We start from the raw sequence: 27,946 nt of genomic DNA, 5'->3' as shown, positions 1-27,946 counted from the left end.
GAGCTCCCTCTGTGTGGGAGGGGGCAGCAAAGAAAGGATATTATCCATATATACTAACAAAGGTATTAAAAGAGGTCCAACAGCCAGAGCAAAACAGTACAAATACACCCTGGCCAAGGCAGCAATGCCTCTGTCTTAGACATTGCTCATAATTCTATTGCATGATTCTGCATGACTGTGAAGGGCAGAGCAAAGTTGGAAAGAGGCAATTCAGCACCAAGAAAGTTTACCCATCCCAAGGCACCTGAAGCTGCTATTGCTCTGCTTCCCGCACAGCACTGTACAAACTTGGCTGTGAGCCACAGACCAACCTCCCTGATGCTCTTCATGGTTTTCTGGTTGCTGCAGCTTCAGCTTCCACTATTGGTACGTGGAGAGAAAAGGACCCCCTGCCACCTAGAAAGGACTTTCAGCCCCACATCCTACAGAGATGGGGATCTTGTAGTTGGAGGATTTTTCCCTCTAATTAAAAATAAAATAACCAAATTCAGCTACTGGAAAATGTTTTGGATGCACCCTAAGTACAATATGAAAGACTATCGGTAAGTACTTCTTCTATTCGTAAATTATGTTTTCAATGATCAAGTATTAATTTTATTTCAACATCCTTTCCAATCTCCCACAGGAAAACAAAAGAAAATAAAAATCCTTTTTACGTTTTGTGTAATCAAGTGAAACCAAAAACCTTAACAGTTCAAAAAAATGAATGTTTTACTTTCCCTATAAGTCCATCACATTTTTATAATACAGTGAGTACATGCTTCATAATCTATCCTCTTGTCTAGGATCATTGTGGAGGGCAGCTAAGTGTCAAAGTGGACAGATCATTGATCTTTGATTCAGGAAGACTCATTTTCCTGACTTCAAGTGCAGCCTTAGACTCAGTCTCAGCCACTTACTAGCTGTGTGACCCTGGACAAGTTACTTTACAGTTCCTAATCAGTAAAGCAGCCTGGAGAAGAAAATGACAAATGACTGTTATATTTGCCCAGTGACCCTGAAATGAGGTCAAAAAGAGTTGGACACAACTAAAACAACTGAGCAAAACATCATTATTATTACTTTCATTACTAAGAGTTCTTAGGCTTTCTAAGTTGTATGTTTTTACAATATTTCTGTTAAGGAATAACTTTTTCCTAGTTCTGTCTTCATACTACATCACTTCCTAATAATCTTTTCATATTTCTCTGACATTTTTTTATTTTCAGCAACATAATCATATTCCTTTGCAGGCATATAACATATTTTATTTAGTCATTCCTTAATCAATGAGCAATCCTTCAATGTCTAAGTCTTTGCCACTACAATGAGTGTTCCTCTATGTATTTAGTATGGTTAGAAAATCTTGAACTATGTTTCCCAGAATTCCTTTTGATCTCTCCACATGTGTTGTCACTTTTTGTTTATAGTTTGCTGTAATCGCTTTGTCCACCTTTTTTTCCTGTTTCTGGGGCTGAGGAAGGTGGCTTTTTGCTCTAGCTTTTTGTGTTAGTTATTATTAATAAATATAATTAAATATAATACTTAGAATATTGGATGTTAATTTTGAAACTCACATTATGGCTTAACATGTAAGGATAGAATTATAAAAAAATTATGTCTTTAAGAAAAGAATAGAGCCTAGATAAATTTTGCAAGCCAGTTTTCTCCTGCTGCCACTTCTTATGTCCATCTGCTTGAGATAGCATTTCTCTCTCCATGTGCCCTGCAACCTCTCAGCCCCACTGCCTGCTCTCTGCCTGCTACTGCTGATATTACTGCATGTTCATCCTAAGTGGTAGCTGACCAGCCTACAGCCTCTGCTTGCCTGTGACATCTTTTCAACAAACAATACAACACAACTCACAAGCTGGGAGTTCTTAAGAAGCTGGTGAAGTATAAATCCCCCTTCTAGTTTTCAAGCAGGTTTTTTTTGAAGCTGACCTGGGACTCACTTATCACAGGGCCATTGTTTTTACCCCTGTGTGGGGAAAGGGTCAGAACTTTTCCCCAAACATTCCTTGTGAGGTTTTACTCCTAGGCAGTGCATACTAGGGTAGTGCCACCTACTGACAGGAAGTAGAGATTGCAAGCATGGCTCAGTTTTCTGCCCATCTCAAATACCTTCTGTTTCCACAGAGCCTTATCAAGCTCATTCAGTTTATAGCTTTAGGATGTGTTTTCCTACTTCTGATCCTGGGGGGGGGGGTTTTTGTGCTGGTTGGATACCTTACATTTGATAGCTTGATTAATCTTAAGATTCAGATGGGAGGTTCATCTCCCCATACTCTCTTGCCATTTGGGCCTGCCTAACCTCTATAATAAATCCCATTAGGGATTCTTCCATACTATGTTCAGTACAGAATTCTCCCTCACTAGGAGGAACTCCAGAGGGGTGACCAAAGAAATGCAAATGGATGAAAATATGGGGGAGGGGAAGGAATCTTGAAAGAGATCTGGAAGGTCATTGATGTCAACTCTTTGAGTTTTTGCTTCCCCTCCAAATAGTGAACAGGTCTATTGAAACTGGAGAAAAGGACATTTGACTTCAATGCATATGTCCCTGTCATGCTTATTTTATTTGCTGATAGTTTTAAGGTTCAATTTTGTTTTTAAGTTCATATATATTAATCTAATCAATATCTTTCTGTTATACTGAATCATTTTAAGCTACTGTGTTTTTGCCTATTACATATATTCAGTTACATGATTTTTTATTTGTACCTTTTCCCCTATGACTGTACTGAAGAACATATCATTGTAAAAGCCCATGAACATCTTACATAAACATTTTTTAAGTGGAAAAACTCATAACTCCTTAGGTATGCAAGATTTGTCACCTAATCCATCAAGGTCATATATTGCTTATACAGCCTTTTCTTTCATTTTGCCTTTCTTAATTGTTACACAGTTGATGGATGGACTTCATCAAAACTTGTTAAAGACTGTATACAAACTTTGGGGAATATAATGACTTAAGAATTTAAATTGTAGTTTTGAGGGGTCTTCAGGCATGATTTTTTTAGATACCTTGGTTTGGTTTTTTGTTTGTTCGTTTTCAGTAGCTCTGACTGATCATTTTGCTGCCTCTGAGTTCTTGTTCTTTGTAATAGGAGGTAAAGGGTCCATTTAGTAGCTGAAATGATTATTATATATTCCTCACCTCCACATTTATAAAAATGTAATGGATGAGGTATATAACAGTCTGATACCATAGGAGCTGGGAAGGTGTTCCTAGGTGGCATGGTATCCCTGGATGGCTCCCAATAGGGAGCATTTCCCATGAAGCCTAAAGTAGCTTCTGAAAGATAGTTTTAACTCTTCAGCTTATTCTAAACTTCCACCAGAAGAATCTAGATGTCTTGGTGATGATATAGACCCAAAAATGTTTTCATCAGCAATATAGAGGTTTGTGTTTTTTCTGGGCTCTTCCGCCAAATTTTGGAATAATGACAGTAATAGACTTTGTTAAAAATATCTTTGCCAAAGTTGAAAAACTTGCTACATATGTAAAAATGGTGACAAGTATCCATCAGTTTATAGGTTTTTAACTGTCACACAGCAACACATGTAAATCCTATATAATAATGGGTTTGTTTGCTACTGTCATTAACTGGGCTATTGTGAATTTTGGGAATTTTGATACTTTCTTTGAATGTGCATTATCTACTGTATTACTGTTTTATTGTGAAAATCATTTCCACTCACACTGTGGATCATGGCCAAGTTAAAAGGAAATGGATCTCATTTTTAGTGAGGAACCTGTGTATTCTGCTGTTCCTTAGCTGACACAGTGTGTCACTGATTATAAGCTATATATTTTAATTTTTAATTATTATTATTATTATTATTATTATTTTTCCTTGTATTTGCAATACAGAATTCGAGTTTTATTTTTCTCTCATTTTTTAAATATTTGAAGCACATGTTACCAGTATTAAAAAGGGTGTGTTTTTTTTTATTTTGCACTAGGGTAAGTTTAAAATACATTAGTCCTAACTGTAACTGCATACCCAAAAAGCTTTAGACTATAGAAATAATGCCATTGATTGTTTTAAAAAATTATGAGACTTTGCTTAATGATTCTGTCTGATTCCAAGAGAAGAGAATACAAAAAGAGCCATTACACCGTGCCAAAGAAGCACAAAGCTAACTTGTATAGTGCCTATTGAGCACAAGGTCAAAGAAACCAATCCCAGTGGGATTGATAAAATTTTGAGCCAAAGAAAGGGAACTTAAACTTGTTTGGGTTCCAAGGTTGCAGCTGTTTTGACATATGTTGGAGGCAGGACTTCCCTGAACCCTAACAAGCACCTCACTTTAGCTGCCTTCCTGGTTCCCATAATCTAGTCCCTTTTCCTATCTTTTATAGTGTGGCAAACTTTCTGTAGTCCTGGTTACTTATTGGGTAAGTGCATAATTACATGAATCACTTTAATTGGCCCCTGATTCAAGGACATGTTACAGATTTATTTTTCCTTTATGTAGAATTTTTTGACATAAGACTTTGATATTTTCTATTTCATCCACACATTATTTTTTCTCTTTTATTTGGATTTTTTGATATTTTTTATTCCTTTTTGCCAATTGATTCATAACTCAGCCATGCATCCCTGAGTGAACCCTGTGTTTGTTATTATCCTCCTCAGGAAGGGTCTATGTTATTGTTGCGAACTTTGATTTGAATTTGAGCCTAATTTATAACAAGAGACTACCTCTCAGAATCCAGAAAGTGAACTTTTTAGAGAAGGCACCCTGAAGATGTTTACAGAGACCACATGCTACACCAGAAGATACAGAGTAAACTTTGGGATGCACTAAATTGAATTGGTTGAATGCATTTCTTTTGAATGCACACTCTGATGCCAAAGGGGACTGCCCTCTTTTTGTCAATGTAGCAATCATTGGTTTTGTTTTTTTCTCTTTTATTTCCCTTAATCCCAAAGTTATTGTAATTTTCCTTTAGAAATTACAATAATTTATATACCTTTAGTTAAAAACCTTTAACTAAAATTAGTTAAAAATTAAAAATTTTAGTTAAAAATCTTTAGTTTTAAGTTGATTATCTTTAAATGATCCCTTTGTGGAAACTGGGCTCCCAAAGGATCACAGGGGGGAATATATAGATAGAAAATCTTGAACTACATCTCCCAGAATTCCTTTTGATCTCTCCACTATGTTGTGTGGTCACATTTTGTAAAATAGTTTGCAGTAAGCACTTACTTTTCATTTTTTCCCCACATGTGGGGCTGAGGAAGATGGCTTTTTACTCTATCTTTTTTATGTTAGTTATTATTAATACATTTTATTAAATATTATACTTAGAATATTGGATATTAATTTTGAAACTAACAATTTCTTTACATTTAAGTCCTCTTTCTTCAACTCTCTGAGGTATTCCTTGTTCAAAAGGTATCTATAATTCAGTAAATTTTTGGACATAAATTTTGTTTCCCCTAAGGTCTAGATTGAGTCATGCCCCCACCAAGAGTACACCAAGATGACAGTTACCTTATAACCATCCCACATTTCTCTTCTTTTTTTGAAACTTATCTAAACTGATCCGTGTGAGATGGAAACTCAGAATTATTTTTAATTAACTTTCCTTAATCATCAGGCATTTGGGACACTACTTCATGTAATTTAAATAGCTTTGATTTTTTACCTTAAGAAATGATGGGTCAAAAGGCTGGACAATCTGTCACTTGAGGAATGACTCTAGTTTTATACAAACCTGAATCACTTCTTACTGTTTCTCAAAAATAAGAATTTTTAATATTAATAAAAATATTTTCCAGGTAACTATATATCTTATAATGTTGGGTTTATAGGACTTGGTTTTCATTTGGGGGAAACCATTTTCTTTTAATTTAGTACAATCAATTTTTTTTTATTTTAACTCCCTATCTCCTCTATATCTCTTCTTTGGTTATGATCTCTTCTCTAATTCATAAATCTGAAAAACAATATCTTTTTCATTATTCTGATTTTCTCTGATGTTATTTTCAAATCCAGTGTATGTACTGGTTGCAAATTTACTTTGGGATATAATTTGAGGAGATAGTCTATTTCTAGTATCTACTAGGCTTATGTGCAGTGTATCAAACAATGATTACCTCATTTTTTTCTTTTTTAATATTTTACTAAATTTATCCACTTTTTGAAATTTCACATTATTGAGAGAATTTTGTTGCATCTTCAGTGACTCCTTACAATTCATGGAGAAAATTTGGTAGCTGGTAGAGAAATACTAGGCTGTTCTAAGTACGGTAATAAAACCAGATGAAGAAAGAGCGGCCATTACTGCTCTGAACATCTGAGATCACATAGGGATGAGGTGTTAAAGTCTCTGGCGTCTCCATCATTGCTACTAAGAGAATAAAATATTCAGATTATAATAATGTGGTTTACAAGAGGTAACTTATAAACTAACTGTGACCACAGAGTGAATGAGTGCCACTGTGGACCTAGAATTGCAATTTCCTATGGCTGAGAGAGAGTTCTCCTTCTGAAACTTCCAATTCTTTTTCAGGAAAAGGGAAGGACCAGAAATATTCTTTGTCCCTGACAATATCTTTTCCACATCAGGTGGCTGCAGAAACACTACTATCAAGTTCTGGCTTTAATGTTTGCTGTAGAAGAGATCAACAGGAATCCCAATCTATTACCCAATATGACACTGGGATTCCACATCTACAATGCCTATCATAATGATGACAATATCTTGGAAAGTTCTCTGATGTGGCTGTCAGGCCAGGGACAGACCATTCCCAATTACAACTGTGAGAGGCAATACAAGTCTGTGGTGGTCATTGGAGGAGCTAGTTCTGCATTGACTGTCTCCATGGGAAGCCTACTTGAGCTCTATAAGTTCCCACAGGTAGGGTTAATTGGCTTAATTCAACCTATACTGATTGGAGAGCAGAAGGCAGCTCAGGATGGTTTGCTTTTAGACTCTAAAAAGCTTTGGGGTAGTCTGGTACCTAATTCACCTTTCAGATCACTCTCAGAGAAGAAAAGAACAGAGACCTTCCTTTCATCAGGTCTTGTAGAAAGTAGTATATTCTGAACAAAGAACTTTTGAAATAATGCTAGTGAATCCAGCAAATTTGTGCTAACCAGCTAATATTGTTAAGTCCCTGAGCAGAGTAATAGGGATAGAAAGGAAGAAAGTCCAATACATTTACATATATTTCAGCTAGTGCAGATTTTCTAAAGATGACAATATGAATGATCAAAAGCATTAAAAAAACAAGCACATATGAAGAGTGAGTCCATTCTAAACAAAAGGGAATGAAGGCAAATAGGTTAATATGGGGAAAGGGAAAGTTTCCTACAATACACTCCAACCTAAAAAGATTCTTGTTTGTTCCTATTCAGATCAGCTATGGTCTCTTTGATTCACTCTTGAGTGGCCCAGGCCAGTTTCCTTCTGTCTATCAGATGGCAACCAGTGACACCTCTCTTTCTCTTGGCATGGTCAGATTGATGGTGCATTTCCAATGGACCTGGGTGGGACTAGTCACCTCAGATGACACAATAGGTGAGAAATTCCTCAGAGACCTGAAGGAAGAAATGATCAGGAATTACATCTGTGTGGCCATGACACAGAAGATCAGCATTGGCCAGACAATGGATATTGACTCACATCAAGAGTTTTTGTTTAAAATAATAAAATCTAGAGCTAATGTGATTGTCATTTATGGAGATACAGATTCACTACTGAGTGTGAGGTTTCATGAGAAGCCTTATTTCTTTCCAAAAATATTATGGATCAGCACCAGTGACTCAGATATTACCAAAAAACCTGGCTCTGTCTACTTTGACAATTTCCATGGGGCTCTGATATTCTCCATTCAGACAAGTCAGATGCCTGGTTTTCAACATTTTCTGAAAACCATTAACCCTCTCAAGTACCCAGAGGATATTTTCCTTGAGAAATTCTGGGCCACAGCTTTTGGATGCACATCTAACCACAGAAAGGGGAATGGAAGTGTCTGTTCCCAAAATGCTTCCTTGGACACATTAAGTTTGAGCTCTTTAGACAAAATTATGTCATACGAGAGTTATACTGTCTACAATGCTATATATGCTGTGGCCTGGGCCCTTCATAAAATGTTCTTGTTGAGATCAGAAATAGAACCCAAAAGATATGGTGACAACCAGATCATTCACCCGTGGAAGGTAAGGTATCCCCTTTATGCATTGATATCCAAATCTCTGGATGAAGAAACTACCTCCTACAGAAAAGAATGAAAGGGTTAGTGACCTATTCCTCATTTTTCAGTGGGGAGCCCCTGTATAGCAGAGCAGTAAATTCAAGGTCTTGATGTCATGCCTGGTCATTTCAGCATTATGGTAATTTCTGGTATCTGTGACAGGGATGCAAGAGTGAGAATCCAGTTCAACTGGTTCATAGCACTCTTTGTTGGGGAGGGTATCTTGGGAAGGGGAAGACCATCCATACTACTGGTTCCATGCTTCCAGCAGAATAAGAAGACATCAGAATCAGGCATCTCTCCTTTCCCTGGAAGCCTTAGTTACTATAGGATATTATTATTCAATGTTTAGAGACCTTGTTCTTAATTCAGAAGGCTTGTGTTAATATCCTAACTCTGAAATGTTGCACACAGATGCCTTTGAACAAGTTCCTTGAGCTTCCTAGGCTTCATCTGTAAGGAAAGAATGTTGGACTAAAGGGCACTGAGGGCCTTTGCAGGTGTATATCTCAACTTTAACAATGGATGTTAAATCTCAAAAAAGGATGTAGATAGAGATATAGGTATATTTGAAAAAATAAGACCTTTATCAGAGAATTTCCTATAAAAACAATTTCCCAACATTCTGCTTTTCTTCTTTATTGTACTAATTATATTTATACAAGAAAATTTAATTTAATATTATCAAAGTTATTTATTTTATATAAGATGCTATAAAATTGAGTTCTGAAAATGAAGATTAAAAAAAACTCACTCTCCAGAAATAAAAAAAAGAAAACCTAAATATATGTGTATGTATGTACATCAATATATCTGCATATGTGTGTTTTATACATGCCTATAGATTTTATATATTTTGTGTATGTTATATATTTATGTAAGCATAAAGTTTATATTTATAAATAAAAAATAAATATATAATATATAATATAATGATATAAATTCTAAGAAATTCTGGGAGGTTAAGGAAGAAAGATAAAGAGCATTAAAGTAATCTTCATAAAGAGCATATGACTATGTCACTCCCTTGACCCCATATGATGTTACATTTTTCTACAACAACCATCATTAACTCCTTAAAAATTCTTTGAGAAAATAAAACCTCCTCACCATGAAAATGAAAGTCCTTCATTCTCTGATCCTTGTTTTCCAACCTGATTTGATATTCTACCTCCTAATACGTCCTGGGTTCCAGAAAATAAGACTTTTGGCACTTCTTGGAATAAGATTACAGTACTCAATACCATAAATTTGCACAAAGTCTATTTTCCACCCTACATTCTTTAAAAGCTCAGTTTATAGATGGCAGATTACAGAAATTATTTCTTACTCCTCTTAAATGAAAATTTTATTTGTAAGAAAACAAAATGTTTAGAGAAATGTGTGGCACATACTAACTTCTAGAAAGATATTTTTTCTTTCCCTCCATATTTGATAGATTTTCTTCCACTCTTACAAATATATTGCATTTATTTTTGCTTTTTATTCTGCTATGCCATGCAATGGAATGAAGATCAGTGCCTTGAGGTCAGATAATTCAGATTTTCATCTTATAATAATAAACCCAGCTCAATGCCTTGTAAATAATGGACACTTTATAAATAACTTTAATTAATTTTGGGATTGGATTGTAAGCAATTTGGTTAACCACCTGAGAGATTGTTGCAGCACCCTACTTATTTAAAACCAGCATAGCAAGTTTTTTTGTGCTTCCTTTCCCAATTCCATTAAAATTAAACTAAGGAAATCTTTCTGGCTTTTTTTACAGTTTCCAAAATTTCTACTTCCAGCTTGAATTTTGGCCCAGTGTTCTAATATAATGAGACCTTTTCTGATCCCGGTTCTCTTATCTAATTTATTAGGACTCTATCCCTGGTTTCTGAAAGTTGAAAAATCTTAGGATTGTGTTCTTCTTTCTTTTATCCAAGTCATTAATGAAAGTGTTAGACAACATAGAACAAAGCAATACATTCTTGAGAGACTCTACTGGAGAACTTCCAATTAGTTTATTTCACTTTTAAGTTCACTCCTTTCTAAAGAATATCCAAATGAGCAATGGTTCTCTCCTGGAATCAGACAGAAGCATTAATCACAGTCCCATAACATTTAACAATACATGCCAGGTTCCCAAAGTCTAAAGCCTTGTGAGTAAGCAGTAATATTAAAGCAAATATATACATATATTTGAATATATTTGAATGTGGAATTTGGAATGTGATTCCAAAAACAGCGTCCGTTTGTCTATGAACTGTTATCTCCAATGTATATAAAAGGAAACAGTCAATCAGTTTCAAAAGAACATGCTCTCTTTACATGTGAGCAATGAATCCAAGAGTCCTTTTCTCCAATTTTTATAGCTGTTGGGGTGGTTAATAATATTCCTAATGGCCCTTCCCATGAAGGATGAGTTGCTCCAGTGAGCTGGAAATTCTTTATATAGACCTTGTCTCTTGGGTTCAGGTCATGAAGTGAAAAGTCTATTGGTCCTGCTTGTACTGCAGTTCCAGATTCATGGAGTTCACGCAGTTTGTGTTGCAATTCCTGTATATAGGAAGCAATAGAAGTACCTCCTCCTAATAGTGATGTATATGCAGGAGAAAAAGGCTTAACCTATATATGGGGATGTCCAAAAAGCATGTCATATGGTGAGATATGTAGATCTCCCCTGGGCCTGCTTCTAAGATAAAATAGAGTTGGAGGGAGAATTCAGGCCATTTCATATGTGTCTCAGTGCATAATTTGCCAATCATAGATTTAAGTTCTCTGTTCATCCTTTCAACTTGGCATGAGCTCTGGGGGTGATATGGTACATTGGATTTGAGAGTTATCCCCAAACAGGAACATATTTCAGATAAAACTAAATTAGTAAAGTGACTTCCCCTGTCTGAATCAATACATGCAGGCAGGCCAAAACAAGGAATGATTTCTTTTAAAAGCACCTTGGTGACAAAAGCCACTGTGGCTCAGGCAGTAGGAAATACTTCCAGCCACCTGGTTAGTTGATCCACTATGACTAGACAGAATTTATATTGTCCAGCCTTTGGCATTGTTGTGAAATCAATTTTCAGGTGCTCAAAAGTTGTGTAAACCAGAGGATGCCACCAAAAGCCTTGCCATGAAAGGCATGTTGGTTATATGCTTGACTGGCAGGGCAAGCTGCACACACTTTAGAGGCTATAGTAGTTATGCCAGGAGCTATCCATACCCTTTTAACAGAGTCCACAATGGCCTGGGTACCAAAATGCCCATTTTTATGAATGGATTGACAAATTTGGTGATAAAAGTTTCTAGGGAGCAGGGGTTTTCCTTCAGAGGACACCCATACTCCATTAATCTGTTTAGCTTTAAATTTCTGCTTCCATTTTTCTACTTCCTTCTCATCATAGGAAATTGATAAATTTTAAGTCATCAGTGGTTGTTAATGTTGAAATTATTTCAGACCCTTCTATAGCTGCTAGCTTTGCAGCACTATCTATCTGGTCATTTCTCCTAGACACAGGGTCAGTGCAACCTGCAGCTAGAGCTTCTGGTAGCTAGAGAGCAGAAAGAACTTCATTAATACTTTTTGCATTAGCTATAGATTTTCCAGCTGAGGTTAAAAATCCTCTCTGAAGCCATAACATACCCACTGAATGACAAATTCCAAATGCATATATAGAATCTGTAGGAATTGTTGCCTTTTTATCTTTGGCAATTATACATGCATTTTTAGGGCTATGAGTTCTGCACTTGAGCATTTAGATTTGAGGGCAGTGAAGCTGACCATACAGTGTCAAATTCTGTGACTATAGCAGCTCTAGTATAGTGTATGCCATCCCTCATAAAAGAACCATCAGTAAATAAGACTAGATCTGGATTGTCTAAAGGAGTGTCCAGAAGACTGTCTCGAGGCTTTTCAGCCATGGACACTAGTGTTTCACAATTATGTAATGGTTATTCTGAGACTGGTAAATCAGGAAGCAAGGGGGCAGGATTAAGAGTTGTATAGCATTTTAAAGTAATATTCTCATTAATTAGTAAGGTTATTTTATACCTTGTAATTCTCTGATCAGAAAATGTCTGTGTTCTATGTCTTAGCAGTAATGTTTCTACTTCCTGTGGGCACATAATTATTAATGGGTATCCTAATACTAGATCAACAGTTTTTGTTACTAACAAAGCTGTGGCATCTCTGCCTCTAAGACATAGTGGTGCTTCTACAGCTACTGGGTCTAGCTGGGCTGAATAATAAACAATTGGATGCTGATAAAGTCCCAAAGTTTGAGTTAAAACATCTGAAGCTACCCCTCTACACTCATGTATATATAAAGTAAATAGTTTGTTATAATCTGGGAAGTCTAGAGCTGGGGCAAACAGGATAGCTTGTTTTAGATTGGACAGAGCTAACCGGTGTTCTGGCTCTAATTTAAGCAGTTCAGGGACTGAATCTTTTATTAGTGCTATAAGGGGTTTATATTTCCCCATAGCAAGGGTTCCATTGTCTACAAAAACCTGTTGCTCCTAAGATTGCTCTTAAGTGTTTTTTAGTGGTAGGATCACTCAATTTTTGAATATTTTCAATGCACTTAGGAGAAATATGACAGGCATGAGCAGTTAAAATGAACCCCAAATATTCCACTTTGGGGATCTACCACTGAACCTTTTCTTTGAGATCTTATGGCCTCTTTTATATAATTCGAAAAGAAGATGTTTACTATCTTCTTGACATGTTTCAGCATCTGGTGAAGCCAAGAGCAAATCATCCACATATTTAATTAACTTACTGTTTTTAAATGTTATATTATCTGTCTTGGCTAAAAATCTGTGCAAAGAGGGTGGGGCTTTCCGTGTACCCTTGTGACAAAAGAGACCATGTCCACTAAGAATTTTTCCAGGTAGAGGCAAATATATGTCTGGAATCCTCATGAATAGGAATTGAGAAAAAGGCTGAACACAGGTCCACTTCTGTAAAGTAAGTGGCTGTACTGGGAATAGAGGAAATAATTGTGTTTGAGTTTGAAACCACAGGGTGCCTGTTTATGACATGATTGTTTATAGCCCTTAAATCTTGAACAAATCAATATTGAACTTTTCCATCTGGGCCTATTTTTGGCTTCTTAAGGTAAGATAGGTGTATTATATTCTGATTTGCATGAAATTATCATTCCTTGTTTAATTAATGAATTTATTACTAGGGTGATTCCCTCAATAGCTTCTTTTGATAAGGTGTCCTGAGGAATGGAGGGAGCTGGCCCTCCCCTTGTTCCAATCTGAACAGGAACAGCTGATTTAAGTAGACCTACATCAGAAGAAAATGTGGCCTGGAGAGACTTCAGAATATCTTCTGGGATCAAAGGTGGGAGGCTCTTTTACTTCCTGACTCTCTGAGAGAAGTACAGGGAGCAAGTTTAGAGAGTCCTCCTGCAATTGTAATGACATAGAACCATCTGGATTGCAAATTATTGTGGCTTTAAGTTTACATAATAGATCCCTTCCCAGCAAATCTAGGCATTAAAAGAAAGGAGTGTTCCACAGTTAGGGGTCCTATGCTTACCATGCGAGGAGAAAGTTTTGTGACCTTTGAAGTGTTCCTGATACCCCTACTATGTTTAGAGAGCCAATAGAATTATAGTTCTCATCTGGTTTACTCACCAGTACTGATCTTGAAGCCCAAGTGTCCAGCCAACAATTGTAATATGAATTTCTCACTTTTAGGGTTACATGAGGTTCCTTACTATTTGGGGATAAGGTATGAGGATAATTGGCATTAAAACATCATAGTCTGGAAAGTCAAAGGTTTCCTTTTTTGATTCCAAGGCCCTTCCCCCCCATTTCACCATCATAAAAATGCTTGGGCTCCTTGGGTGCCCCCCAAGGGGCATTAGCACCCTGAGTGGTTCAGGGGCAAGCTCCACTTAAGATATATTGTTGCAAGGTCATTTGGTATGAGTTATCATCTTCCAGAGTTTTATTACTAGCATTTTTATCATTCCTAAAGTTGCGATTCCTGGTATCATTATTGTTGTTGTTGTTGTTGTTGTTGTTGTTGTTGTTGTTGTTGTTGTCATTATTTCTATAGTGATTTTTCGACTGGGTATTATTTCTGATTACTCTTAACAAATTCCTACAGTTCATCATTGTGTGGCCCTTCTCCACACAGAAGTGGTAGCTAATGGATTGATAGATTCTTGGAGAGGGGCTATAGTCTCTCCTTTATTTTTCAGTTTTTCTTTTATATCCTGACTCTTCCTTCCTAATTGTCAATAAACTTCCATAAGTTATCCTGACTTGGGTCTAATTTTTTATGTGAAATCGAGTTAATCCAATTTCTGGCAACCATACTTTAAATATCTAGTTTCCCTCTTACAGTTTTGGCTGACCACGTTGGTCTTGGATACCCTCAGTCTTCCTATATTTTCTTGACTTTTCCTTTACTTTCATTACTATCCCCAAGTCAGCCTTTTTACACCTTGTTTGGATCTTCAATTTGCATAAAGCTACCAGACAGGTGAGATCAAACATTTCCTTTTCTTTGACCTTTAAAATACATTAGAAAAGCAGTTGGTTTTATTCTTGGCTGCAGGGCCCTGAGACCACAGCTGGAGAGGCTGTTTCTACCCTCGCCCTTGCCTCAGGGAACAAATAACCCAATTAGCTGACCCTCAGTTTCACCTGGGAAGGAATCCTATTTTTCAGTTGCCTTACTGGGGACTAGCAGACTGCTTTGTCTCTTAGCTAGCCCAGGGACAAACCTGAAAAAGCTTAGAATCAGATCTGGTCCACATGCAAAGTAGTCCTTTAGTGTGGAGGCTGCCAGACACTGTGTAACCTGATTTATGCTCCTTGATATCTGAATTGTCTCTTTCTGGCTTCTTGTAATATTTTCTCCTTAGCTTGGAAGCTCTTTAATTTGGCAATTACATTCCTGGGGGTTGTCTTTTGAGAATTTAATGGAGAGGGTCTATTTTGCCCTCTTGTTGAAAAACATGAGGGTGGTTTTCTTGGATAATTTCTTGTACTATGATGTCAACATTTCTGTTTATTTCTTGGTTTTGAGATTCTCAAATTGTCTTTTCTAGATTGGTTTTCCAGGTCAGTCATTTTCTCAGTGAGATATTTCATGTTTCCTTCTATTTTGTCATTCTTTTGTCTTTGTTTTATAAATTCTTGCTGTCTTGTGAGAATGTTAGCTTCTATTTGCCCAATTTGGTCTTTAAAGACTGGTTTTCAGCTATGATTTTTTTTATTTTCTTTTTCAGTTTTGTCTATCCTGCTTTTCATGGCTTTGACCAGGTCATTTCTGGTCTTCAATTTGCTTATTATTTCATGTCACTTTTGGGCTTTATTTTTCAAGTGGGGGATTCTATCTTTTAAACTGGTTTTTTTTCTTTTTTAACTATTTCCCACATTTCTTGCCAAGTTTCTCCTATCTTTTTATTTGGTTCCCAAATTCCAGCCTGATTTCTTGAAGAGCTTGTGACCAATTTTCATTTTTTTAAAAGTTTGGGTGTGTTTGCTTGTTTGTTGTTCTCTGCTGTGTCTTCTGTAGTCTGTTGTTTCTCTAAGTAGAAATTATCCAGAGTCAAAGGCTTTTTTCTAATTTTTTTGGTAGTTATAGATTGTAATTCTTGGGTTTTGACGGCTATGACTTGGTTGGTTTTTCCTTCCCTTCCCTTCCCAGCCAGAAGTCTGAGTGAGGAGGGTAGGTTTCTGAGTATCCAACCACAGGGCAGTTTTTGCCCATGAGGCTATTTCTCAAGTCTCTGTGGGGTCTACTGTCTTCTGCCCATCTCTGCTCTATTTCTGCACCCAAGGTCATCATTCCTCAGCTTCCTTGGGACCCAAGCTTACCTGCTCTCAGGGGTAAGTCTGTGGTTCTCTCAACCAGCTTCTGGAGAACCTAGAGAGTGCCTTGCACTCACTGTGATTCTGACTTTCTGGCTCTGACTCTGACACCAAAGATGGAGTAGGGGAGGGGTGAGCAGCTCACACTTTAATGGGAATTATTTAATCCCTGCATGGCATGGAAATGCCCAAAAACCACCTACCTTCAAAGCTATGTCGAACAGTATATCCCCTTTGCTCATCTAATTTTGTTTTTTTGTCCTTTTGATGCACCTTATATAGGTTGGGGGTGAGGAGAGGAAGATCTTTGCTTCTACACTGTGGCCATCTTAACCCAGAAGTTCTGGGATGATTGGAGAAAGCCTCCCAGAAAGCCTGGTATCTGAGTTTTGAAGGCAGCTAGAGTTTCCAAAAAGAAAAATGAAAGGATAAATGATGGGGAAGAAAGATGTTGATCCATAGAACAAGAATATAGTATTCTCACTTCACCAAATGAATTTTTTGTGATCTCATCCAAAATGTGTCATCTCATTGGGGTTTAGTTTCCCCACCAGCTCATGAGAGTATCGTCTGCCCCAGCTACCAATGCTGAATCACAGACAAGCCCCCAGTCAAAAATCTCCAGGGAAAAGCTCTAATTTAGTTTTTATCTGGGGATTTTTAATTTTTTCTCTTTCTAGTTTTTTAAATTTTCATGCTCAATTCATTATATAATTTTTTTATAATTTCCAAGTCTCTTCATCAATGCTTTTCACTGACTCAAGAACGTGTATATTTTTCTGTTCATCCTCAGCTCTGATTGAATCAGTTGATGAGTGCTCTTTACTTAAAAATGTCATCACTTTTAAGTGGGAAGAATAATAAATGGAGAATTACCTTTATACCCCACACATATGTTTCAGTGCACATACACCAACATACATACATACACACATATACACAAACTTATGCATACAAAGAGAGTTTAATTTTTTTATCATGAGGAAATCTACTGGATTTTATTCAAAAAGCCTATAATCTCAAATCTCAGATAGTTCTTTAGTGACTTGGATACATTTGTATTATCCTTTTGAAATACTATCAAAATACATTGTACTGGTATGTCATGGAATGGAATTAATCAGGCATAGACAAACATTTTGTATCAGAAACCAAGAAAAAGTAAAGATGGACCCTGAATAGAGAAATAAAGGTGACTTCATAAACCAATTAGGGGAACAAGGAAACTTTCAACTGTCAAACTTATGGGTAGGAAAGAATTTGTGACCAAATGAGATGCAGAAAACATAACAGAAAATGAAATGGATAATTTTGATTATATTCAATTCAAAATGTTTTGTATAAACAAAACCAACGCAACCAAGATGAGAAAGGAAACAACAAATTTGGAAGAAATTTTTATACCAAGTGTTTCTGATATAGGCCTAATTTCTCAAATACATAGGGATCAGAGTCAAATTTATAGGAATGCAAAACATTCTGTGATTGACAAATATTCAAAGAACATGAACAGGCATTTCTCATATTAAGAAATTAATATGATCTATATTAATATGAAAAATGTTTCAAATTACTCTTGATTAGAGAAATGTAAATGAATTATACTCTGAGACATTACCTCACACCTATCAGATTTTCTAATAGGACCAAACATATGATATATGTTGAAAAGGATGGGGGAAAATTGGGACACTAAATCACCATTGGTAATATGATGAACTGATAGAACTATTCTGAAGAATATAGAACCATTCCTTTCAAAGGGCCATAAACCTCTGAATACTCTCTGACACAGAAATTCTCTGCCTGGGTCTGTATCTTAAAGAGATTAGGGATAAAGGAAAGTGATTTACCTATGCAAAAATATTTTAGCAGCATTTTTTGTAGTGGAAAAGAATTGGAAACTGAAAGGGTGTGCATTAATTGGGGAATAACTGAGCAAATTGTTGTATACAGTGGTACTGAAATATGATCATGCCAAAATAAATGACAGGATGAGCTCAGAAAAACCTGGAAAGATTGATATGAACTGATATTAAGGGAATTGAGAAGAACCAAGAGAATAGTGTCCACACTAATAGAAATATTATACCAACTCTGAAGGAATAAACCATTATCATGAAAAATAAGTCCAAGACAATCCCAAAGGATTTCTGATAAAAAAAAAATGTCCTCCATATGCAAGAAAGGAACTGTTAGAATCTTACAGATCAATCAATACCATCTTTCACTTTATTTCTTTGATAATTTTATTATATATATGATATATCATCTGTCATGGCATATGGAATAGGGAAAAATATATTGCATGGAAAAACTGGTATTACCTCTATCAACTATATATCACCTCAGGGAATATGAGGGTGAAGGAGGGTCAGAAGAAGAGAAGTTTAATTGCAAAATGTCAGAAAACAATTGTCAAAAATTTTTTACATGTAAAATTGAAAAAAAGTAAAAAAAGAAAAAAATGAATTATTAATTAGTTTATTAGTTACATTAAATTTTTCAGGTAACTCCCACCCTCCCTTATTTATCCATTCTAGAGAAAGCATAATTTAACAGAAAGTTATGTTTATATATAAAACCCTACCTTGCTATGTTTTCATTATATCAGTTCTTTCTCTGGAGGTGCATATACAAAAGTCATTCCTCAAATAATATTTCTGCTCCTATATATAATGTTCTCTTGGTTCTGCTTGTTTCACTTCCATGTAGGTCTTTCTGTGTCTTTTTTAAATTAACCTGCTTCCTGTTTCTACAGCACATTAATATTCTGTCACAATCATATGTCAAAGCTTCTCCAGCCCTTTGAGGACAGGCATCTCACCTTTTCATTTTATAGCTCCAGGATGCAGTACAGTGCCTTGCAAATAGTGAACTTTTAAGAAACAGTCATATATAGCTTGTATAATTATATTGGTGGCAGCATCATTAACTGAGGATCATTTCCTGGCCTTTTTCTCCAGGATAAATAATTCGTATGTCCAACTTGAGTCTTGAGCAAAACATATAATCAGTTGAGACCCTTTGGGATCCTGAAACTTCAGTTTATTAGGAGACCATCTCAGTATGGTGACTTTTCATCAATCCCAGAATTGTACTATATCTTTATGTAAAGGGAACCCCCTCTCCCAGAAATCACATACTGGGGTCCTCCAACTTGCTTTCTTGTCCTGCATTCACTACATCACATGAGAGGATTCCAAACACAGGTCACAAGGAAAGTGACTTGGCATGATGACCTAGAAAGAATAGGGTTAGGATTCAGGGATAAAGGAGCAGAAATAAAAGAGGGGGCTCCGGGAAGTTGTTTCTCTATTCCCTTGGATGTGGCAAGAAAAGGAATGTGGCTGAGGGAGCTAGGAGAGTCCGAGTAGCTAGTTTGAAATTATACTTTAGTCTCTCTCTGTCCTCTCTTATTCAAGTAAATATCAATAAATTCTATGGAAATTAATTTAGCTTTAACACCTTCTTTTATCTGCCTTTGATAAAAAAATATTAGACATCATAGAGTACAGCACATCTCCCTGAGATATTCAACTATTGACTTCCAACTACTTTTCTTCTCTGTTAGCTCCACTTCTTTCTGAAGAACATCCTGTTTAATAACAGTGCTGGGAACCAGGTGGTTTTGGATAAGAAGAAGAAATCTATGATGAACTATGATATTCTCAACTATGTGACTTTTCCTAATGACACTGATGTTACGGTGAAAGTGGGAAAGTTTATTCCTCAAGCTCCTCCTGGCCAAGATTTCATCATCCAAGAGAAGGCAATAGTGTGGAACAGGTGGTGGAAAAAGGTGAAAAAAATTTGAAATGTTGGTTGGAAGAAAGATGTATACATGAAAATGTAGCACATCAGGATATCACTAGCATTTCACAATCCAAATGGCACAATGCCTGCCTAGAGGAGGCAATTTGCAAATAAAAGAGTTATGCAAAATCCAATTTAGCTGGTGTAAAGTTAAGGGGAGCAGTACACATACCCCTTTATGTGAAGAACCCAGTGACTTTCTCCCATTGCACAGTTTTGGAAAGCAAAAGAATCTACCTGGTCCATGAAAGCTAGGCGAGAAGAATCAGCTTATTAAAACCAATGATTCTTGGTAATTTCCTACTAAATCCAGTAAACTTTACTACTGTAAGTGTTTCCTGGACATCAGGGCCCCAGATATTTTGGAGACGAATCATAAAACCCTGGATTATCCAATTTCTAGCTCAAATTCCAATAATGGGAATAATGTTTCCAATTTTAAATCAATTCTTGTCACACACCTATAACTGTTCTCTCTACCATATTGTTCCCTTTGCTTCTGCATGGAATGTCACCATTTAAAGAAAATTAGACAGTCAAAAAGGAAATGTTGACTAATATTGAATATTGTTATTAGGGAATAAACCAAAGTACTGGATCGATTCAGTATAAACAGCTTCATCACATGAAGGTTTCATATTGACACAGCTAAACAATTCAGAGAATGGCAGATTTGTTAAAATTTCAGTTGGATAGAGAGATTGGTCATTTTTATTATATTATACATTCCCATTCTCATTTAATCAGGTGTCATTCAAAAGGAATTTCTTAAGGAATTATATGATTAGAATATTGAATTATATATTTGGGAGAATATAAAGATGATAATAATATTTTTTACCTAGGATTTCTTCCTCTTGGACTTTAGAGACTAGATTTTGACAAAATGTTAGAAGTTGAATTACAGTTGCTCTGAAGTCCTGCTTAGGAAAATCTCCCACATTAGTCTAAGACTGGGTTCCCTGCCTAATTTTACTTTGCCTCTCAGATCTCATCAGCTTTAGGCAAAATTCAGTTACCATGAAAAATTAGGATAATATAACAGCCTATGAAATTATATACTCTGTAGATAGGCAAGGTAGGAGAAATTGGAAAAAAAGAGCTGACATTTCCCCAAGATTCCCCTCAGTCTAGGCCTTGGTTTCCAAAATTCCTAGAGAATTGATGATTCACATGGATTTTCAATTCTCTGCCACAGCTAAATCTTCAACATTCTTCCTGAGAATGGAAAGTTAATATTGAGTTGGTAAATTATTTTTAAGAACTAGTTTCCCCCTTTGGCACCCAAGAGTACAGTTGTTTTCAAAAACTACAAAACCATATCTCCCCAAGGCTAAGAAAATGGGTTTGATCTACTTCTTTTGACTAGATGTAAAAATAGAGAGGATGGAAATGTGTTCTTCAATTATCTGTAAACAAGAACTTTTTCTGATAATAAAGTCACCTTGGCAGTCACCATGTTGAGAAGCATGCAGGATGCAGCCATTTGACAAGTCAGCTGTTGTCCTTGGACACTCTCCTTCCTGTGATGTAGGGGTTTCAGGCTCAGATGCCACTTGGTATGTGACTATTCTCTAATTAGAGATGTCCCCAGGCAAGATTAAGTCATGACATCATAAGGGAAATATGATAGCATACAGGACAAGAAGTCAAGGGTTTGAGGGTGGTCCCTAGCTGCTTGCTTTATCTCTGCTCTCTACCCAGCTCTCCTAACTAACTTCTAATTTTGCTCATGCTTAAGCAACTGCTCTTTCACTCTCTCTCTGTCTCTCTGTCTGCCTCTCTCTCTTTTGCTACCTGACTCAAGTTTTATGGTATCTGTTCAGACTGTGAGCTAACCATTAGCTAGTTAGAAATCTTGAACAAAAGATGAACAAATCCATATTTTGAAATGAAATATAAAGCCTCCCAAGAATTTCCTTTCTACAAGAGAAGAATAACAGAATACCAAGCTGGTTCCAGCATCACCAATTCCTGATACCAAATCTTTGGTTTGGAGACAGATGTTTCCTTTTGTATAAATTCCTTGGATTATTACCTCTAAATTATCTCTAGTACCTCTATTATCTCTAAATCAATGGCTTTGATTGATTCAAGGAAGTATATTATCTCTGTTCACACAGTTCTTATTTAATCAATTGAGACTACTCACTTCCTCTTAATGAGGGTGCTGATTATTTTAGAGGAAAAGAATATTCTATAGAGCACTTCCCTTACACTTCGCATACCATTACAAATATATGGAGAAAGTTTTTATGTTTGCTATCCTGAGGTAATTAAAGAGTCATTGGAAAAGCCCATACTCTCAAATATTACATAGATCTTTATGACTCGAGGAAGATTTCTAAAATTCTTTTTGATACTTTCTCAATTCATTACTCTATCTTGGGAAAAGTCTCAGTTGTTCATGAAATATGATAATTAAATTTATCCACTCTCTAGATTTTAAAATCCCACTGAGTGAGATCTACCCTCTAGTAACTAATTCACATGCCTTCCTCTGTTCTTCAGATGGGAAGAAATTAAAAAAAAACAATGGTGGACTTTGAAGAATACTCAGATTGTATGCTTTGTAAGGATTAATTTGTTATAAATTAGTTAATTATTTAATAATTACTTATTCTGGAAACTTAGAAGTAAGAGTTAAACTAGAGAAAAAGGTTTCTATATTTTGCCTTTTCTAGTTTAGTGCTATTAATAAACTGTTCAATTAGTCTTCCTTGCTTCATTTGATGTTTTCTAAATAGTACAACCTCATGTCTATTTGGTCATCTCTCAGTTGTTTCCTCTTTCTATTCCTCTTTTGAATCAGGATGTAGCATATCAGATTTATTATAATCAATTCTAATAAGACTACCAAACCACCTATTGATATCAGCTTTAATAATTCTAATACTGTATGGAAGAGGATATCTAGAAGTATCTTTGGGAGGGGGAGATCTCGAAAATATCTGGGAATCCCTTCAGTAAACACAAATTAGGTTTCTTAGAATCATGGTTCTTTTCAGTTTTCCTTATTACTTTATTTGTATATAAGCTTTTAGATTCTTGTCCTTTTTTGGCTCACAAAATATAGACAATATTGGTCTTGTTATTTGTTATTGATGATAGCTGATTATAAGCTTGCACTTTTAGGGTCAGGTGGTATTAGCCGGTATATGAAGCTGCTGGACACAGTGTTATCCACCTAATTTATTATTTAACTATAAGGAATATCAGGGATAGGAAATGGAGGTAGGAAATAAAGTAGGAAACTCTTACCCTAAATCTAAGATTTCTAAATATACCCCCCCAAACTAATCTGCAAGTATTTTTCTTCTTGTTGACTAAAGGTGAAACACTCTACCTAAAACCCAATTCTATCTAAACTTATTCTAATATATAAATTTATAATTTTCTTTAAACTCCTCCACTTATATTGGATATTCACAGCTTGGATATAGATTTGTGTCTCTCCCACTTCCAAAGATACAGTTGCCTGTCAGTTCTCACTGATGCTTCTCTTTGGCGCCATCTAGAGCTCCTTTAGAGAACAGCTCTTGCAACACTCAGTTCAAGTATTCTCCAATCTTCTTCAAATGAAAGATGTTTTCCAAAGCTAAATCTCACCAAAATCCTCACAGATTGATCAGAGGAAATCTCCAACCACCTACTCACAGAGAGTATGCTCCTGAGAATGAGTAACCAGTTTTCCAACTACCTTTTCCCAGGGGCTTCTGGGATCTCCTCTTAAGGAACCCAAAACCTATTCTGTCTTATCTAATTAAAGGGAAGAAGGCAAAATACAGAAACCCCTTTCTCTAGTCTACAACTTTTATTTCTAAATATCCAGAAAAACTAATTATTATGTAATTAACAAATTAACACTTAGAGCTTGTATCTAAAAACAAATTAGATATAAACAACCCATTACATTAAGACATTCCTGATGATGTCTCGAAATCACAAGTTTAATTAAGCCTTTATATACTTCCTGATATAGGCAATTCCCAAAAGATGTAGCAAAATTTGTGGCCCTGGATTCCACAGAAAAGCCCAAGAGGGAAAACCTACTTGCTGTTTTGACTGTGCCTCCTGTCCTGAGGGCCAGATTTCCAACCACACAGGTAAGTCTGTGTAGACATTCATCAGCCTCAGCAAACACAGATCTAGGATACAAACCAAATCTGCGTATGTCTCTCTCATCACAGTCATGCAATATCAACTCCCCACCTGTGGACCATGAGGTCAAAAGAGCAATGGATGCCTGCAAATGTCAGAAAGAAGATCAAACCTATTGAGAGCCCAGTGTTAATGAGAATATGAATTTAATTTCCACAAAAATGGAAATCTCTTGTCCAGTTTCACTGTGCTCCAATTTTCCAAGGACAAAGATCTAGAAAGCATGCCTATTATCAATAATCATTCACATTGACCTAGGGATTTATAGTTTTCAGCTGCTCTTTAGAGATAACCAAGAACAAAATACAAATTCCTTTGTCCTAGTTTTACAAAAAAGAAATATAAAGTGAGCAGCCCTCACCGTGCATCTACTAAAGAGAGCTAGAACAATAAGCTGGCACACTGAAATGAAATCAAATTCATTTTTCAATTCATCTCAACTGACTCCCTTGGATAGTTTCATATATGTTGGTGCCAAGAATGCACAATCACCATGAACCTATCATTCACTCTTAAAATTCCCTGCCTTTTTTCTGGCCAGGAACCTGCTCCATGCCCAGATTTCTCATTCAACATAAGAATTTGATCTCTAGGAAGATAGAAATAATACTTTGAAGAGGCAAAAGTTTAATCTGACAAATCTGAATAAGTAGGCAGAAATTTCACAAATGTATACTAGTTTGAGGAAAGGGGAAATAATGTGTTCTATGGAAATAATCTGACCTAGAACAATAATTCCAGGAACAATATGTCTTTGAAGGAAGTTCTTGCAATAGTCATTGATCAATAAATGAAAATGTATGGGAAATTGTTCCTTCCTCAAAATGGGTCGATGAGAAAGTAGCTTGGGGGGCAGGGGGGCTCCTAAGCATGGATCTAAAGTATCTAGGACATTCTTCTCATGACTGGAAATATAAGGTATTTAGCAGGGACCTGCCAAAGACACAACAGGAAGAACATTTTCATTCTTAACCTGGAAAACAACCCTTTGCTTGCTATATTGTTCTTTTAGCGAATTTCTGAAAACAATATCTCATTGCAATATGTCCTCTTCATTAAAAGAAATACTGCTGGGTACTTATAAGTTGATGAGCTCTGAGAATCTTTACATTTAAAAAATGGAAGAACTCAATAGTCATCAGGTCCCTAGTATAACATCTGGAGTAAATCATCATCTAGATCAGTGATTCCCAAAGTGGGCACTACCACCCCCTGGTGGGTGCTGCAACAATCCATGGAGGTGGTGATGGCCACAATTTTTTGTATTACATTCTATTCTGAGCTCAATAAATAGTTTCATAATTTCCAAGGGGCGCTAAGTAATATTTTTTCTGGGAAGGGGGCAGTAGGCCAAAAAAGTTTGGGAACCACTGATCTAGATTGTGCTTAAATCTTCCACAAGGAGGGGATACAGAACACCTCTCAGTGTAACACCTTCTAATTTTGGAACAGTCTCATTAATAAAAAGCTTGGCCTCACATGGAACCTAAATTTGTCTCTTCTTAATTTTCCACCTATTTTGGGTTTCTCCCTCTACAATAAAATAAAGCAAGTCTTATCCCATACTGCACATGAGCCTTTTGAATACATAGTACCAACTCTCATATCCCTTCTGAATTTTCTCTCATTCTAGTTTTACAAGCTGAATTCCTTCCTCAATATTTCTTTTTTTTTAATTTTTTACATTGATTTTTTTTAACCCTTGTACTTTGGTGTATTGTCTCATAGGTGGAAGAGTGGTAAGGGTGGGCAATGGGGGTCAAGTGACTTGCCCAGGGTCACACAGCAGGGAAGTGGCTGAGGCCGGGTTTGAACCTAGGACCTCCTGTCTCTAGGCCTGAGTCTCACTCCACTGAGCTACCCAGCTGCCCCCCTTACTCAATATTTCTAAAATGCTCAGAGTTTATGCCAATGCAAAGAACTTAAGTACCTTATAAGTAAAGCCTAAAAGGCAGGAGTCAGCAATCAGGATACACATACACACACACACACACACACACACACACACACACACACACATATATGTATATATCCATGTCATCCGTATTCTAAGCATGAACAGGAAAGACATAGAAAACAAAATCTTCAGAAGTCGTAGATGCTGCATCTCCACATATAATTCCAGAAGAGACTACAAAAAACACAGAGCCCCAAGCTGAGGAGATGATCTTTTAAAGGAACTAGGGGCCAGGTTAAAGACAGCAAGACAGCAATAAGCTTGATTTTTTTACTTTGTAACATACTGCTGTCATATTTATTATGCTAACAATGATGCTTCATATTTATAGAGTACTCTAAGAATAAAATTTCTATTATACCTATTATTTATTTATTATTTTAAGGTTTGTAAAACTGTTCACATTTGTTCATTTCTTTGATCTTCACAATAACATCATTTTCAGGATGAAAAATTAAGGCAGAAAAAGTCAATTGACTCCCACAAGATTACAATCACAGACTATCTGAGGCAAAATACAAACTAAAGTCTTTCAAGTGCTATATTTTATATACTTCCACAAAATTCTGATGCTTATTGAACCAGACAGTGATGAATACAATAAACATTCCTTGGATTTCTAATAGGGAATTTATGCTGAGACTGACGTATTAAGACCTTGTTTATTCTCTTCAGACAGTGATCAATGTATGAAATGTCCAGAAGATCAATATCCAAATAGGGAAAGGATTTATTGTCTACCCAAACTGATGATTTTTCTGGACTATAAAGAACCCTTGGGAATGACCTTGGCCTGCATAGCTATTTGTTTCTCTCTCCTTACAGCTCTAGTTCTCTGGGTCTTTGTGAAGAACAAAGATACTCCCATAGTCAAAGCCAATAATAGAGATCTCAGCTACATTCTCCTCATCTCCCTTTCCCTCTGCTTCCTTTGCTCCCTGCTCTTCATTGGCTCTCCCACTGCAACAAATTGTCTCCTCAGACAAACCACATTTGGAGTCATGTTCACAGTGGCCATCTCCTCTATTTTGGCCAAAACCATCACTGTGGTTCTGGCCTTCAGAGCAACAAGACCAGGCAGCAGGAGCAGGAGATGGGTGGGATCCAGAGCACCTTTCTCTCTTGTTGTCTTTTGTACCTTCATTCAAGTCATGTTCTGTGTAATCTGGCTCCTGCTCTCTCCCCCATTCCCTGATACAGACACACACTCTGACCCTGAGCACATCATCCTTGAGTGCAATGAGGGCTCTCTCATTGCCTTCTACTCCGTCCTAGGATACATGGCATTCTTGGCCCTGGGGAGCTTCACTGTGGCTTTTCTAGCCAGAAATCTCCCTGACACCTTCAATGAAGCCAAGTTCATTACCTTCAGCATGCTTGTGTTCTGCAGTGTTTGGGTCTCCTTTCTGCCCACATACCAGAGCACCAAAGGGAAGATGATGGTGGCTGTGGAGGTCTTCTCCATCTTGAGTTCCAGTGCTGGATTACTAGGCTGCATCTTTGCCCCCAAATGCTATGTCATTCTTGTGCAACCACAGAAGAACACCAAGAAAACTTTAAAAAATAATGAAAATTCCTGAATTCAGAGCTGTTCTCCAAAGTTCTGTATGACTCCGACTGAAAAGAAGGACTTTTAAAATGACGATACAAATTAACCTTGCTTCAGAACATCCTAGTGAAACCCATCTTAACTCCAAGCTCTGCTAAACAAGAGTTTTTTAATTGTTCCAAAGTCTCGTGAGGCACCCTTAATATATCCTATCCACAACTTTATAGAATTTGTCATGCTATCTTTCATAATGATGTTTCCTTTTTTTCAATTTATCTTTTAGTTGTATGAATCCCTTGCTGACTTCTACGTCTCATTCCTTTCCTCCTCTTCAACCATAATAGTTGTGATACTCTTCCTCAATGTGTCCTTCAGTTACACAACTACAAAACACTTTCCAAACATTTAAAACTAGATCTAAACAATTGGAAAAATATTGAT

General features: G+C 36.4%; 2 protein-coding genes across 2 annotated transcripts in view; both read left to right on the top strand.

Moving 5' to 3' along the window:
• The window catches only part of LOC123240770 (zinc finger protein 91-like), a 730,881-nt gene that overhangs the window by 388,266 nt on the left and 314,669 nt on the right, over nucleotides 1-27,946 (top strand). The gene's annotated exons all lie outside the window — the stretch shown is intronic.
• On the top strand, nucleotides 319-27,536 carry LOC123239890 (vomeronasal type-2 receptor 26-like). The gene is made up of 6 exons (XM_044667214.1): nucleotides 319-542; nucleotides 6,568-6,859; nucleotides 7,360-8,163; nucleotides 19,597-19,824; nucleotides 23,821-23,948; nucleotides 26,636-27,536. Exons 1-6 carry the CDS (start codon nucleotides 319-321, stop codon nucleotides 27,534-27,536), a joined length of 2,577 nt encoding a protein of 858 aa, XP_044523149.1.

Source organism: Gracilinanus agilis, chromosome 3 (genome assembly GCF_016433145.1).
Source record: "Gracilinanus agilis isolate LMUSP501 chromosome 3, AgileGrace, whole genome shotgun sequence".
Lineage (NCBI taxonomy): Eukaryota > Metazoa > Chordata > Mammalia > Didelphimorphia > Didelphidae > Gracilinanus > Gracilinanus agilis.
Note: the sequence above shows the minus strand (reverse complement) of the source record. Positions and strands in the feature narration are given on the sequence as shown.